This window comes from Colobus angolensis, unplaced genomic scaffold, assembly GCF_000951035.1.
Source record: "Colobus angolensis palliatus isolate OR3802 unplaced genomic scaffold, Cang.pa_1.0 Scaffold536, whole genome shotgun sequence".
Taxonomy (NCBI): Eukaryota; Metazoa; Chordata; class Mammalia; order Primates; family Cercopithecidae; genus Colobus; species Colobus angolensis.
Window position 1 is genome coordinate 390,074 of NW_012118888.1, and position 16,989 is coordinate 407,062.

Below are 16,989 nucleotides of genomic sequence, written 5' to 3' on the forward strand. Positions count from 1 at the left end.
TCCCTAGGAGGAAACAAAAAAAGAAGAAAAAATGTAATGAAAAAGAAATGACACCTCAGTGGGGACAGAAAAGCCCCCAGAAACGTTTGTGGGCAAGGCCCAGAGCCTTGCCCCATCCCCCAACCTGGCTCTTCTCTGTCCTCTAAACATTTCCAGGGGCTTTTCTATGCTTATTCCTTGTTACAAGTCTTTGAAAAGGTGAGAGTCTTCTAGCTGGAAAGGAAATCCATGTGCTGTTTACCTCCAACTCCTACTCAATCCCTTCCCTTCCAGCTAGAACATGTTCTTTCCAATTACTCCCCACCTCATGTTTATAAAGAGAAGTATGAACTCATTGGATTGCCCAAATTACCACAAAATAACAGGAACAAAGGAAAGAGGGAAAAACCCAAAAGAAACTGTGAAATGAGCACAGCACGGTACTCCTGCCCTTCTGGAGCACTGGGGGACTAATACATATGGTATACCCAGTAAACAATGTTGAATAACCCAAAGGCCAGAGGGAAGAGGAACCGGGACCACTTGTCAACCTTAGGGATGTAGTCAGGGTTAAAGAGATCAAAGGAGAACCCTTCAGTGAAAGAGCACCCAGGGCTTGGGGGGCAACTATCCTCAGACTCTGAGCTATTGTCCTTCTCATGGCCACGGGCCATGAGTTCATCCTCATTAAGGCCCCAGGTACTGTTAGTATCACACTTGAGTTGCTCCTCAACGGCAAGGCAGCCGCTCTTGACACTGTTGTCATCAAGGTCCCAGCCTGCTTCTTGCACACCCTTCTTGCCATCGTGAAGCATGGGCTTCCCACTGGGGCCATGACCGTGGTGCTCATCTGAGCTCAAGCTCTCATCGGAATCTTCATGGTCATGGGTAACACCACGGCCATGGGCTTCGGCACGGTTGCAGATTTCGGTAGGAATAATACTGTCATCAGCCTGGAAACCATTAAAGCGAACACCATAGCTGTGCTGGGCCTGCTCTGAGGTGGAGGGGAGATCGCTCAGGCTTTCTCCAGTGGCCAGGGGGGCCTGGCCTGAGAGAGAAGTGAGTGGGCTGAGGCTTTCCGAGGTGGCCAGCTGGGCCTGCTCGGAGGTGGACGTCAAAGAACCGAGGCTTTCCGGGCTTGCCAGGGGGGCCTGCGCTGGGGTGATGGGGAGAGAGCTGACTCCGTCTTCCACGTTAATCAGGCCATCCTTTGAGGAGATAATGGATAGGCTCATCAGTTTCATATCGCCTAGATGGATATGCACTGGGGGGAGGGAGGAGGGAAGGGACTTCCCTCATCAGCACTTGCAATGTTACTGCTGATCTCTTTGACAGATAGAGCCAGCTCCTCTTGGGGTCTCTGGTGTTCAAGGGGTGAGGAACAGGACCAATTGGCTGTTAGCATGCAAGGGAAGGCTATGGAGGCTGCCAAGCCAGTGTCTTGCTGGGGGCAGCTGCTCCCTCAGGAGTGCTGTGTGGTAGGTGGATGCCTGCTCAGGTAGGCAGGACCGGGCTTTCTGCGAAGGAGGGAGGTAGCTGGGCATTAACATACTGCCCACAGCAAAAGCCTCAGCATTGCCTTGGGAGTCTGAAGTGCCAAGGAAGGAGGGGTAGGTAGGCCAGCCTCTCCGGTGACTGTCTTCCTTTCAGCCTCCCTGTGCCCATCTTCCCTTCCAGCTTCATTGCCTGCTCTGGAAGCATGCAAAGTGGACCAAATTCAGTCCAAAGGTCTGGAGAAATTTAGCTCTGCCACTTACTTGCCTTGTGACCTTGGACAATGATCATCTATAAAGGAGTGATGGGAAATAGTACTACTTCTTTGTTATATGTTGTGTGTGTGCTGTGTGTGTGTGTGTTTTGCATGTGCGTGCATGTGTGTGTGTGCATATTTAAAAAGCTAAGAAATGCAAAAGGGTCAAAAGCTCTAAGCCTGGGCTCAAGAGGTGCTCAGGGAAAGCTGATTGTCAGTCAAAAAGTCAAACCTGCACGTTTCCCACCACCACTTGCTGGTAGCGGTAGCGGGCAATGACTCTTCGGGGTCTCCTGCGTCGCCTAGGCTGGCGCCGAGGTCCTCGACTGTAGAAAAGATAGTTGATGTAGACATACTCCAGCAAGGACAGGAACACAAAGAACAAGCACACGAGGATATAGATATCAATGGCCTTGATACAGGAAATGTTGGGGAGCTTATCCCGCAGATGTGAGTCGATGGTGGTCAGGATGAGCATTGAAGTTAGGCCTGTAAGCAACACAATACAGGCTTAGTCTCCTCTGATGGCTAACATTCTTGGCAACCTATTGGGCCCACAGCCAAACATCGTATTTGGGATGAGGAGGGCCCACAGCAAAGGCCTTCAGCTCTCTCTTTATTCCTTTTCCCCCATCTTTAAACTCAGCCTATGCTTCAATGGTTCAATGACTTCCTATTGCTCTTAGGGTCAAGTCTCAAACCTCCAGCCATGGCTTCACAGCAATTGACATCTTTAGCCCCACCTTGTCCTATGATGGCTCCTTTCCCTTTTGCCTTTCTTTAGTTATTGGGAAGGTTTTCTGAGCCCTAAACTATCACACAAATATAAAGCTTTAGTCCAGAATGTACTCCTAAAGAGGGAGGCTGAGCAGTCTGCCCCCCAGATGGTGAAGGAGAAACCAGACCTGGATCTGGGACACACTGACATTCTGCTGGGTGGGGCCAGACAAACCAGGGAGTTGATCTCTTAGGTCTCTTCTTGGTACTGCTCAAAAATTTTTCATGGCTCCCCATGCTTAGACATAAAGTACAAGGTCTTCCTAATCCTGACCAGGCTGTCTTTCTGCTGCTCTCCTCATCTCCTCAGCTCCTCTTTCAGACACCCTGTGATTTAGCCCGCTTTTAATGGCCCCTATGGTCTAAACTTATGACTTGTCCATTTACTTATGGATTCAAGAAATAATGAATTCTGGTACTCGGGGCTCAACAGGCCAAGATTCCAACCTTGATTTTTGTTTTTCACATCTGTCTCTAATGTTGGTCTCTCTATTGGGGACTGGCTGTGCACCTGTACGTAGGTACAAATGTCTATTGGAAAAATCCTTATTTCCTTGCCTGTGTAGTCACACACTGTTCCAGGTAGTTCTTCCTTACTCTCAACCTTTTTTCTGAGCCAAATGACCCAAATTCCATCCAGGGACAGACACAGAACCTACCAATTGTCACCCTGGCTGCAGAGGAATCATAGTTCATCCAAAATGATATCCAAGAGGTAATAGTGGTGAGGACAGTAGGCCAGTAGACTTGCACAAGGTAGCTGTTAACTTCCCTCTGAACCTGGAACTTCAGTATCAGGCGTATGTAAGAACCTGGCAAGGAGACATGCTGGAATTAGGGTGGCAGGGCTGAGGGGCATTTGCAGGGTGGAGAGGTACAGGATGGAGAAGGAGGGGAGGAGGGGAGAGCAATGGGCAGTTCAGCTTGTAATACTCCATCCAGAGGCATCCAGCTTGGGCAGACTGCGGATCTGGTTCTGTTTGTTGCACCAGCAGGTCAGTGACAATGGCATATCTCAGTAGGCGCATGAGCATAGCAAGTCTGCTCTCTCCACCTTCCTTTCTCACTTGCTCCATGTTAGGTGAAGTTTTGGAATGGGTGAGGCAAGAAGTGTTCCTAAGGTGCAAACAGATGGAGGGTGAAAGGCCAGCCCTGAGAGGAGCATGAATCTTTTACACCTGCAGAGTGTTGTGAGCCTGGCTAAGTGCTTCCACAGCCATTCCTCATTGGCAGTGGATGAGCCACTGGGGCTTTATTAAGGGGCCCTGGAACCAGTAGGAAATGGAAAAGGAGGCATCAGAGAATAGGAGCCAAAATCAGAGGCCACTAGGAGTTTATGGAGGTGCAAGGGAGAACTGAGACAGGAGAGAAGGAATGGGTCAGACCCACCTGTGTAGAAATACACCTCCTTGCTAGTAATCGTCCTCCCCAGGAAAGTGAACTGAGGGATATGCAGCTCCTCAGTCATGTGGATGGCGTTCCCATTGTCATCCCAGAATAATATGATGTCTTCAACTGTGTAACCATCTGGGAAGGAGAGAAACAGAGGTAGTCTCAGATTCTTAGAAAGAAAGAAAAAAGACACACTACAAGCTCCTACCCACTAACTTGCACACACTTTCCCAATAGGAAGGTGACATTTTCCCAGAGGACTGTTTATGCTCTAAAGACCACCTAGTACCAGATGCCATATTTATACATCTATACATCAATAAATCATCTATCACCAATCTATCTCTCTACCATCTTTCTCTCTTATTTCTATCATCTATCTATCCTCTATCATCTTTATTTTGGGAGAGAGAATGGAGGGAGGGAGGGAGCACAGGAGATACACTGTTCCTTTTACTGTCAATTTAACCTCTGCTTCCCTGATCACCACAGCCCCAAGTAGGGAAGAGGGGGGCCACAGGAGACATACGTACAGCTCTCCACCACCAGGTTGCAGGCCTGCTTGTCCATAGGGAATTTATGCAGATCCAGGGAACAGGCTGCTGTAGTGGTGAGTCTGCAAAGGAAAACAAAAAGGAAGGAGAAAGTGAGTCAAGCCTAGGCAAACAACCATTGCTGAGGAAACTGCAGGGGTGGGGAGGGAAGAGTTACCCCGAGGACTGACCCATGTGTAGAAAGGAGAGAGGAAATTTGTATGTGACAAAGTAACCAAGAGACCTGGCAGCACATAAATAGAGAACACATGTATGGCTGGCACATCAGAAGACTGCAGGGTGTCAGATGGGAAGGGCCCTGGAGGAAACTGAATGCAGAGACGGAAAGGGGTGCTTCCTACAGAAGGAGTGAGGCTAGCAAGAGAAAACCGTGCTACACCAAATCAGTTGAGACTCCAGATGCAATGTGAAGTGCTGGTCTCAAGTGTGCATGTACATTTGGGAGCCTCAATCCAGGCCTGCCTCTGGCCACATCTGTACACAAGCCAGAGGTGCAGGCCTATGTGGGTATTGGGGACTAGCAAAATGTCAGCGGGTGTGAAATGGACAGAAGGGATAAACATATCTGTGGTGGGCCATGGCACTGTTGACAGTACATGAAGTGGGCAGGAGCTTTAAGTTGCAACGTGGTGGGAGCATCCATAAGAAGAATCTGGCCAAGCGCAGTGGCTCACGCCTGTAATCCCAGCACTTTGGGAGGCCAAGGCAGGCAGATCAGGTCAGGAGATGGAGACCATCCTGGCTAACACAGTGAAGCCCCGTCTCTACTAAAAATACAAAAAATTAGCCGGGTGTGGTGGCAGTCACCTGTATTCTCAGCTACTGGGGAGGCTGAAGCAAGAGAATTGCTTGAACCCAGGAGGCGGATGTTGCAGTGAGCCGACATTGTGCCACTGCACTCCAGCCTGGGCAACAGAGCAAGACTCCATCTTAAAAAAAGAAGAAGAAGAAGAACCTGAGGGGGTCTCAGAGGTTCTGAGAAAGTGGGAGAAGTGTCCAGTGGGAGAGAAGATAAAACACAAGCTCTCTACAGCCTCAGCTGGGAGGTTCTGCCCCATCCCTTATTCTGCCCTTCTCATCTGCTAACCCCAGCTGAGTCCCTTTCAATTGCTTCCTTGAAATAATTTCCATTTTGTACACTGGATATGGTGTATGCGTGCACGTGTGTGTGCATGTGTGTTTTTCTCCCTTCTATGAGTCCTCCATGTAGCATTATTCAGCTCATTCTCCCTTTAAGTAGAACAAGTGTGACCAGTGACCTGTTCCCTGTGAGTCTTGTTATTTTCTGATTCCAGAGCCTGGGTCTGTGGGAAAGTGGATGGAAAAAGAAAAGAATGGAGCAAGAGCTCCACAGAGAAAGAGAAACCCAGATTAGATCTGTAAAAACCATAAGAGCCGAACCCTGGTAGCTACTTCTCAGACACATTTTCTGAGCTAAACTGATCTCCTGCATATGTGTTTGCAGACAGTTAGTAAGAGATGCCACTGTGAGAACCCTGGTGACTGTCTCCTGTGCTATAACTAGACTAGTGAGGAGTTTCAGCTTGCAATTGTTCTGTGTGTGTGGAGAGCCATAGACCAGAGACCCATGCCACACACACCCTGCCCCTCCGCACTCCTGGGGGCCCTGCATGATGCAAATATGACTGATGGCAGAAAGCAGGCCCCCTCATTCACTGCATGGACTTCAGCATTCATCTTCTCCCTCCCTCACTGCGTGGGAGAGAAAAGACAAAGATGAAGAACAGAATGCATGCAACTCTAAGGTGGCGGGAGAGGTCTTTCAGTTGAGGGAATCAAGGAGGACTTCTTGACCAAGGGGGCATTTGAGTTAGGGATTTCAGGGTAGGCAAGGTTTCAATTCATGGAAAGGGGGAAAGGACTGACCAATCCAGACAGAAGGAACAGCAGAAACCAAGGTGTGGGGACAGAACAGCTAAGGGTGTCTGTGGGAAACTGTGAAATTTCCACTTTGGCTACTAGGTAGAACAAGTGAAGGGGGAAGTTCAAGACAGGTTTAGAAAGCAGTGGGTGCCTTTGTGTGTCCCTTAGAGTGTGTCTGTAGAATATACAGTAGGAAGAAGGAAGTCTGCTGGGACATCCCCAGACACCTAGGGGACTCACCGGATGCCATACCGCACCGTTCCATCTGGGTGAAGCTGAAACACGCGATTTTCCACAGTCACATCATGCACGAAAGCATCTTTGCTATTCAGAAAGTAGCAGTCAGGGACCCACAACTTCTCATGCATCCGATAGTCCAGGGTCAAGTTCATGGTGGTCTCATAGTATGCTAAGCGTGAATCTTTCCAAGTCTGATGAAAAAACATCGTGATCGTGTAGTCCTGGGAAGATAAATGTAAACCCCAGTTTGGTTGTCCAGCGCTCCGTCCTTGGTGTGTGTAGGGTATGTGTGTATGTGTGCATGCACGTGTGTATGCAAGTGTATGAAGTATATCATAACTATATACAAGTGCGTGAAACATACAGATGTTTAAAGAAAGAATAAAATGTATCTTGTGTAATTAAAATCCAGGTTAAGAAACAGAATATTACCAATAACTTTCAAACCCCAATGTATCTCTTCCAGAATATATTTCCCTCACATCCCCAGCAGCAACCGTTATCCTAGATTTTATGATAATTCCCTTGCTTTGTGTTAGAGTTTTCTTGTCTACGTATTGCTGGAAAACATACTGCTTAGTTGGACCTGTTTTTAAAATTTTATCTGAATGAAATAATACTGTATGTATTCAAAATTTGCTTCTTTCACTCAACATTATCTTTGTGAGATTCACTCAGGCGGACATGTGTAATTATAATTTGTTCACTTGCTTTTCTGGATAATATATGAATGTACCACGCAGATTATCATGTGAACATGCATACCAAAGGCGTGATGAAATAAAAATGATGAAGTAGAAGTTCCACTTTATATCCCTGCGGAGAGCCAAGAGCCAAAAAGCTGCAGAGGGTTCCCAATGCTTCTGCTTCACCAACGTTGGTATTGTCTAACTTTTGACTATTGCTGATCTGGTATGCAGTGGGTTCTCACTGTGGTTTTATTTTGCATGACTAACAAGGCTAAGCATCTTTTCATATGTTTCATATATTTACCTGCTGTTTAATTTTCTTCACAAAAGTGATATTCTTGTTCACATTTTCTGATAATTTTTCTATTGGTTTAAAAATATTCTCATTAATTCACAAAATGATGCATATTTTGAATATCAGTTCTTCATGCTGCATGTATCTTAGTCCACTGTGATTGATCCTTTCACACTTGTCATAATGGTTTTGTTTGTTTTGTAAAACAGGAGTTCCATAAATTTGGTTACACAGAATTTCAATATAGTTGAAGCTACTAGATTTATTTTGTGTGGTCTGTGTTTTCTGTGTCTTTTCAAAGAAATCCTACTACAAGACACAAAGCCAGTGTTCTACACTATCTTAAAAGCTTCATAAGCCTTTCACTTTTAAGTCTATAATCCATCTGGAACCGAGTTACTGGATGTGGTGTTGTGGAGGGGTTGAATTAATGTAGTTTTTATTCTGAGTGGCTGCAGTGTCCCAAACCAACCTTGTTCCTTTATGTGAGTTCTGTCACAGGTCAGAACAACTGGACTTGGATTATGAGCCTGCTCCTTGTTCCATGTCCTCTGTTCCCAACCCCATGGCTGGAACTAACACACTTACCATATTCATTTCTGAGATCTGTTCAATGCTGGTGACATAAATAGATATTCTCACAGGCACGGGGGCACCTAGAAGACAGAAAGACGCAATTACATGAAAGGTAGAATAATGGTTAAGAGCATAAACTTGGGAGCCAGACTGCCTGGGTTTGAACCCTCTTTGACACTTGTTAGTTGTGTGATCCTGAGTAAGTCGCCTAACCCCGCTGAGTCTTAGTCTCCTCATGGGTAACATGGGGATAGTGATAGTGCTGATCTCATGGTTAGAGCGAGGCCTGGCCCACGATATGTGCAAAGGAAGGGGTCAGGGCAAAAGAAAGAGAACGTAAGGGGATGAAGCACTCCTTCGAAACGTTTTCCTGATAAAAACTGAAAAGCAATGAGCCCCAAAGCAGGAGCCAAGATTCATGGTTGTGTGTGCACATGTTTGTGTGTGTGAGTGAATGTGTGAGCGTGTTTGTGGGAGTACATGTGTGTCTGTAAGTGATTGTGTGAGCTGTGTATATGAGTGTATGTGAGCATGTTCGTGCATGTGAGTGAATCTGTGTGTTCATGTGCAGGTGAATGTGCCAGTGTGTGTAAGCACGTTTGTGTGTAAGTGAATGTGTGAGCATGTTTGCGCTCTTGAGTGTGTTGTATGGAAGTAAATCTGTGAGCATGTGAATATGTGTAGGTGTGTTGTGTGGGAGTGTATGATTGTGTTCATGTGCAAGTGAGGGTATGACCATGCATGTCTGTGAGCTTGTCTGTGTGTGAGAGTGAATGTGTGAACATATACACATGAGTTTATGTGAGGATGTCTGTGTGTGAATATGTGAGGGTGGTTTTGTGGGACTGAACCTATGAGCATGTCCATAAGTATGTGTTTGTGTGGAAGTGTGAGTGAATGTCTGAGTGTGTGCATGTATTAGGATATGTGAGCCTGTTCATGTGTTTGTGTATTTGTATGTCCATGTGTGAGTGAATGCATGCACATGTTCATGTTTGTGAACTAGTTGTGTTGACATAAGTGTACATGAGAATGTTTGTGTGTTGAGTGATGTGTCCACCTGTACTGGCATAGTCACGTATATGGAAGACTATATTAGCGTGTTCATGTATGTGAGAATGCTCATGTATGGGTGAATGCAAGAGTGTGTGTGTGTAAGCATGTTAATGTCCATGCACCTATCAATACAGATGTGCGCATTTTCAGGTGAGTGAATCTGTGAGTATATTGTGAACACATTCATGTGTGTGAGTGAATATGCAAGTGCTTTCATGTATGTGAGCATGCTCTTGCATGAATGAAGGTGTGATTATGTTTATGTGTGTATGTGTGAGCATGTGTTTGCGTGTGAGGATGTTTATATGTGTCGTGTTTTTGAGTGAATTTGTGAGTGTGTTTGTGTGTGGGCATATTTGTGTGTGGGTGAATGTGAGTATATTCATATGTGTATGTAGATGTGGCAGCGTGTTTGTGTGTATGTGTTAATGTGTGAGTGAATTTGAGTGTGGTATTGTATATAACGTGTATAGTAAATGTGTGAGTGTGTGTGTGTGAGCATGTTAAAGTGTGTGAATAAATTCGTGAAGGTGTTTGGATGTGTGAGCATGTTTGTGTGAGTGAATGTGTGTGCATGTAAGTGTGTTAATGTGAATAAATTTGCATGGGTTTGTGAGCATGTCTGAGTTTGAGTGAATGCGTGCATATGATCATGTGTGTATGTGGGCTTGTGAGTGTGTTTGGTGTATGTGAGCATGCTAATATGTGAGTAAAAGTGAACGTGTGATCATGCTCAGTGGGTGTGTCTATGTGTGAGAATGAATTTGTGAGCGTGTTCATGTGAATGGGTGAGTGCACAGGAGAGGGTAATTTTTTGTGTGTGTTAATGTGTGAGTGTGACAGTGTGTGAATGTTTGTGTTAGTGTACTTCTGCCTCCTAGCTTTTTTCACACCCAGGTGTTAGCACTGTCCACTTGCAGGACTCACATGCATTCATGGATGTGAAAATATGTAGTAAACTGTAAGGCACTGTGGGCAAATGCATTTTTAGTGTTCGCTCCTCAGCTCAAAGCTTTCTATAGCCAGTCCCACAGCAAAGCCCTTAAGTTTCCATATATTACATCACACTGCTGCTAGGGAAACATGCATGATGCTTGCAATTCAGCCTGCTGGTTTTACTGCAGGCTGATTGCCCAGAAGCTGAGCTGCAAAGAGAGAAATGTGTTATTCCAAACCCAAAGCTTCACAAAGGAAAGCTCTATTGGGAATAAGCATCTGAATGGCAGCCGTGAAATAAATGAGCCTCTGTGTTAGGGTACAGCCCAGACTCCAGCATCCAGGCCTGTTGTGAACAAGCCCCGGAAAAGTGTTATGTGGTGACAGGAGTTCCGAGAAACACAGTTCTTGATGACTGCCTTTTGGGCTCCCCACATGCCTTTAGAGAAGGGAAGCTGTGTTAAGCAGGCAACAAGCTCCAGAGGGGCCAGGCAGCCAGCTACACCTCAGTGTTAGACTTCTCTAGACCATTCCGCATGATTCAGGCAACTCCTTTCCTTATGGTGGAATGCTGGCGACCCCGAAGGGCTAGGCCAGAAACCTAGTTCAACTAGGACTCCTAGTTGAAAGGAAAGCGGGAGCTGAAATGCAGTTCACATTCCCCTCACCAAGCCATGACTCCTAGCACAGGGATGCAGCTCAGAGGAAGGTGACATTCTTCTAAGTTATCCCCTTAAAGGGGAACCTTTTGTGCTAGTAGTGGTCAGGATGAGAATTTAGATGAGGAATCCCATATCCTTAAATGGATAATGGGGGTGGGGGGCATGAGAAATGTCATATCCCTAAACGGATAAAGAGGTGGAGGTGGGGGCGGGGGGATGAGAAACGTCCTGATAAGGAGCCCAAATACCATGTCTAGGATTGTGGCCCCAGTACATCACCGTCCCACCCTGCCCCCTCAGGAAGGCAGGAAAAGTGGTGGGAGTAATCACCTCCCTTTCTCCTGGAACCTTTGCTGCCTCAACTCCTCTTCCTACCTAGCAGATGAATGAAGGAATGATGAAAATATCTCCTTCATTCCTTCACACCATCGGGTGCCTAAATCATGCCAGGTGCTAAGCTAGGTGAAGCCCTCAAGGGCGGCCTTTTGCCACAATGCAGAGTCCTAGTTCTCTTGCCCAGAAGGAATTGGCTTTGTTAATCTTCTCTGGATCCTCCTCGTCCTTTTCATCCTCCTCCTCTTCTCATTGTCCTCCATATGCAAGGAAGGAATAAGGCTCCTGTTTGAACTGGACCACAGTGAAGTGAGGCCTCTGCATGTGGGGTATATGTGCAGAAGTGAAGGGAGGTATACCCTGAAACTCTACTCCATCTCTGACACAGGGGAATTTGACTCTGTGTCTAGTGGGGGAGTTCTGGAGTCCCCAAACGCTGACTGCCTTGGCCCAGCTATCCCATCAACTGGTCTCTCCTCCCACACCCACCATGCAACAGCCTCAGACCTAGAGCCTGTGGTGCCCCCTTCTGTTTAAATGCTAGAAGGTCCTGAGTTGTCCTTGCCCTCCTACCTTCATCTGTTTGGCTAAATCAAGCCAGGGATCCAGTTTTTCTCACACGCTGCAGGTGTGCACGTCCACAAAGCTTAGGGTAACCCTCCCCAGAGATTGATTCTTGCCCCCGCTCCCTCCCCCTGGCCCTGGATGCCTGCAGAGATGGCAACCTGGCCCTGAAACAGTGGGGAGAATGTGGTTGGTGTACTCAAATGGTTGTTGATCAGCCTCTGCTGAGAAACGTGAGAAAGGCAAGCCAAAAAAACGAAGTAGCTATTCCCATGTCACCCATTGGTTCTTGGTGCAACTAATCCAAAAGATCCCAAAGTCGTTGCCAAACAAGGACGTGCTGCCTGTACTCTAACACCTGGATTCCCATATGGCCAGACCTTTATCCCTTGGGGACCCACCCAGAAGACAGGCTGCTGTTTTTGCAGTGAAAGAGCCTGCCTTCTGGCCTTTCTATCCTAGCTTCCCAGTATGCTCTCAGCTTTAATCCCTTGGGCTGTGCCTTCTGCTCTCACACTCTGGAGGGAGCAAGGGAGCAAAAGGGGAAGCACCAGTTCAGGGTCCCACCTCCAAAGCTTAGGGCCCAGGGCTACCACCTTGGTTTTCACGGTGGTGCTCCCCAGGCCAAACTGGTCTACCCAAGGGCCGAATCCTCTCAGCTGTGTTTTCTTAGGGTGGAGACAGAGTGTATTTGGAAGACCTCTATTCATATGCATAAATGCAGATCATTAGCTTTCATTAACCCTTTAGAGTGGGTGCTTCCTTTGAGCTGGAATGTAACTAACCTCTTTTTAATGGACCACTTCTTTTGTTTGTACTTGATCTAGGTTTTCTAGGTGTCCCCTGGGCTACGGAATGCTGCCTTTGCTATGCAGGGTCAGGGTAGGTTGCCTGTCACTTAAAGTTGTGTGGTCCAGGCTGGTCGCCCTTTTTAAATGGGAGGCTAATTACAAAAATGGGGGAGGAACTGATGTATGATTTTCCTGGGGGGTTGTGTGTCAGTTTGTCACTTTTAATCTCAGCACCAGAGATCTGAGTAGTAGGCTGAGGAGTTTGGATTTTATTTGGTAGTTAGATAAAACCATTAAAAGTTCCTGAGGTGATCCATCTGGGTTTATAAAGACCACACTGACTGTGGTGTCTTGAATAGACTGGGAATGAGGGAGCTGAGGTGGAAGTGTCCAGTGCCTGGGTGAGTTAAGTACACTAGACAGAAAAGACCATGCTCTCAGTTTTGAACTGGCTGAATGGGACAAGTGCCCAGGGTGTGAAGAATGTGCTCAACTAGAAGAATATGTGTCCTCCCAGGAGCTGGAGCAGAAAACTCTAGCCTGAGAAACACAGCACGCTGCATCCTGTACACCCATTTCTGTGCTTAGCTCTTTGCCAGCCACACCATTGTAAGGGGAGTGTGGAGGAGGTAGAAGGCCCTCATGTATCTGAAGGCAGAGAAATGAGAGATATTACAGGGTACAGAAGGCCTGGGGGTGCTTCCTTGCTGGTCTCTGCAGAGGCAGGAAGGTGGGATCTGGAGAGGCACAGGTGTAGAGCCCACAGGGTACCACTGGTCAGCTTACAGGGCAGGGCTGGCTTGCTGTGTCTCAGCTTTAGGACACCTAACCCAAGTTCTCTTGTGTCTGGATATGGCTTACCTCCAAAATTCGGTCTCAGGCGGACATCGTATCTCGACAGCACCCTGTCCAAAATCTTTTGAACCACAGCTTCATTTGCACAATTTTTGCTGAAACAGAGAAGTCATAAGTAAATGCTGGTCGACTTGGGGCCGACTTGCCAGTGGTTGCCTTGCTAGGGCCTTCTCTTCTCCAGCACATACGCAGACATGTCCAGTCATATGTGTACACACTCTCTCTCCCTGCTCCCCTCCCTCCCCATGGTGAGTCAGCCAGAAGCGCAGTGGTGACGCAGACTCCTCTTCCCCCCTACCTTCCCAGCTTTAATCCAGAGGGTGGGGCTCAGAGACTGGATCCCTGTCACCAGGCAGGACTTGTAGGGGTTGAAGAGAGGAGGCGGTAGGAGAAGGGGAGACGAAGAAGAGTGGGCAGATGAAAGCCCTCACAAAAATGCATTACTTCAGCCCCCTCAAGAGCCCCATCTTGCAATCAGCCTGGGCGCTGTTTTCTAGGTTGGTGGGGGTCCTCCCTCCAGGGGCACCTGCTTGCCCCAGGCAAAGTCATCCAGTGCCCTCGTAAGATGAGCTCAAAGTCACATTTTCCCTTACCTGTGCTAGGGCTGGGCATTTTTTAGTCACTTTTATGTCAACCTTGTTTCTGTACACCTCTGTTTTCCAGACTTGGCATATGGCATAAAACACACAGAGAGAGTCTTGATGGTGTAGCTGAGATTTACAACCCTCATCCAACCAAACCATTTCAGATTCTTGGGGCTCAGAGCTCTCCTCGGAAAGACATCTATTCTGGGAGCAGGTATCTCTCTTGCTAAGCATGTGCTTCCACCCTGGAGGTGTCTTGGGTGAGCATAGGTAAGTGGACCCACCCCAGCTCTGTGGAGAGCTGACCTTTCCAGAGATCTCTGACACGCTCACCCAATTCACCTAGACCTTCAACAGGGCTCCTTCCCCAACAGGGCTTGTGAATCAGAACAGGCCCCGGCATCACTGTGACTCTTCGAATCTTTGACGCATTGCCCAGCAATTTTGACGTCAGCCCCTGCAAATATGTGTGTGTGTGTGTGTGTGTGTGTGTGTGCGCGCGCGCGCGCGCATGTGTGCATGTTCACTGGCGCAGTATGGTATGTTGGGTTGAGGGCACTGCAGGGCTGTTTGCTGGAACCTTGCCAAACTAACACCCCCCCTCCCCCCCGCCTTTTATGAGTACATGTTAATTTCTGGCTTGCCATTTAAACATTGTTACAAATTACTCCTAATCATCTTTAATCAAAAATTTCATTTTGCAACATTCCAAAATGTGTACATGAATTATTCCCAAATTAAAGCAATGCATTCCCACCTGCTTCCAAGCACACATTACCCATGCGCCAAAGCTCAGGATCTGTGGCCACCCCAAATACACATTTCTGTGTGATTTACATGTAAAGGCTTCAGATATTCGCACACCCAAACAAACTTGAAATCAAAAAGGGAAAAAAACCGGAATCTTCAAATATTTTCACACGACTAAGTACGAAAGCGTACCCATCCCAGACCACACGGTTCGTGGTTATTCAGACGCGATCGCACTGTCTGGGCTCCGATGGGTTTGAGTTAATCATTTCTATCTGCCGCATTGGAAAGAGTCCCTCACCCCCTCAACACATGCATGCACGCGCGCGCGCCTCAGGGAATGGACTAAAATGTAGACTCAAACAGGTGTCTCTCCTGTCTATGTTTTGTGAATTGCCCATCATCCTGTACCCTCCTCCCCAATCCCACAGGTTCCAAAGCTGGGGAAAGCTGCCGGGAACCTTAAATCCTTGGGGATGGATGGGCAGATCCTGGGACGAGGGCAACCCCCGCCCCCACCCCTCGGGCTGCGGTTTGGGCACACGCAGGGCTCAGTCAAGCTCCGCAGTAACAGGTGGGCGGAAGCACAGGGCTCCATTTCAACACCCCACTCCCACCTCACCCCTTCTAGGGGCCAATAGGCAGGGCCCGGACGCCAGGGCTCAGCGAGCCCAGGTCCAAGTCCCCCCCAGCCCGCTCCGTCCAAGAGGCCAGAGGTCATCTGCCCGTCTCCATTCCCGTCCCCGCCGTGCCTAGCCTGGCGGTGCCCGCTTACCAGTTGAAGAGGTTCAGGACGACTTCGGGCACAGCGGAGGAGAACTCGAAGTGGAATTTCGGGATGGGACTGGGGTAGTTGCCCTCCGCAAGCCAGGTCCTGATGAGCAGCAGGATCACTGCGGCTCGCAGCATGCCTCGGATGCCCATGGCTGGGGCGTTCTGGGCGCCTAAAGGCGCGGGAGATGGGGCCTCGAAAAGGGACAGAGGTGGGGTGGGGAGTGGGTCACTACTGGCGCCGGGGAAGGTGGGATTGCTGGCCCTTCCCCAGAGTCGCCTCTAAGGAGAGAGCAGCGAGGGCAAGAGAAGTAGGGGTTGCGGGGGTAGGCCCGGATACCAGAGGTGAGAGCCCGGGAAAAGCAACCACCCAGCAGCTCTGCCGGACGCAGCTCCCCCCAGGGCGCGCCCGGCAGCTGCGAGGTGCGCTCCGTCTGCTGCCACTCCTGGCTGCGACTGGGCACAGATCCCAGCTCGCCGCTGGCTCCGCCCACTCCGACGGCGGCGCAGGCCCAGCCAATCGGACAGGTGCTAGGAGCCGCACAAAAAGGCGCGCGCTCCTGCCTCCGCCCGCAGCCTGCGCGCCTCCCGGCCCCCGCCCCTTCAGGCTTCTGCAGTCTTACCCCGGCCATCTCCAGACACAGACAGGGCGGGGCCGGGCTGGGGGAGGGGGAGGAGGGCTGGCTCCTCGGGGGCTGGGCGGGGAATTCGCCTCAAGGGGTACTGGGTCCTCTCTCTTCTCTGCAAAATGTGAAATGTGTGTTTTTCTTGGAAGAAAGAGCTTGTACGCGAGAGTTGTATTTTATGGTGAAGGGAGTATGGTAATTTGACTGCCATGGCTGAATCTGCATTCTGAAAGACTTGGACAATTTGGGGGATCAGGAAGTACCCAACGACTGGTCACTCCGTACCTTTGAGCCTCCAGTAACCCCGCGTGCCTTGCCTCTGGGTGAGGTCAAGGGGGATCCTAATGGGTTTTGTTACAGGGCTCCGGCCACGGTAGGAATGCTCCTCCATCAGAATGGACATTGGGCTACAGGAGCCCAAGAGTTGCTTAAGACTTAAATTTCCTAGAGTGCTCTTCACCCCAACTTTGGGTACTCAGGAAAACGACTCAGGGAACTGGAAGGGCTCACCAACTGGGGTCTCTCTGAGATGTGGTCGTGTCTCATCAGCTAGGGGATGCAGAATGATGGTTCAGGGCTGACACCAGAAGGGGAAAAGAAGGCCAAGGTCAGTGTTTGGGGGTGTTCAAGGGAGTTAGGCACTGGAGACCAGGGTATGCTCACGTTCCTGCATTCTGACTCCATCATATGGAAAAGCCTGGCATCTTGACTAGAGGGCTCTTATTCTTTCCACTACCTCAGACACTGCCCCTCTGGGACAGAAAAATCGTGGAGGTTAAGAAATGCCTCCACCCAATTCCCTATGTCCTTCCTATCCCATGACAAAGCAAGTTCAGAAAGCTTAGAAAGTGGCCTCACCAGAGCCCATAGGTCAAATGGGTAATCAACGAATAGAGCTGCCATGTTCACCAGCATGCCACCT

General features: G+C 48.7%; 1 protein-coding gene across 1 annotated transcript; it reads right to left on the bottom strand.

The window, feature by feature from the left end:
- Nucleotides 1-370: 370 nt before the first annotated feature.
- On the bottom strand, nt 371-15,899 carry GABRQ (gamma-aminobutyric acid (GABA) A receptor, theta). The gene is made up of 9 exons (XM_011961128.1): nt 15,446-15,899; nt 13,343-13,431; nt 8,152-8,219; nt 6,580-6,800; nt 4,435-4,517; nt 3,899-4,036; nt 3,169-3,321; nt 1,965-2,221; nt 371-1,190 (listed from the first exon to the last, which is right to left on the bottom strand). The coding sequence occupies exons 1-9, from the start codon at nt 15,592-15,594 to the stop codon at nt 450-452; spliced, it is 1,899 nt and encodes a 632-aa protein (XP_011816518.1). The 5' UTR covers nt 15,595-15,899; the 3' UTR covers nt 371-449.
- Nucleotides 15,900-16,989: the final 1,090 nt, after the last annotated feature.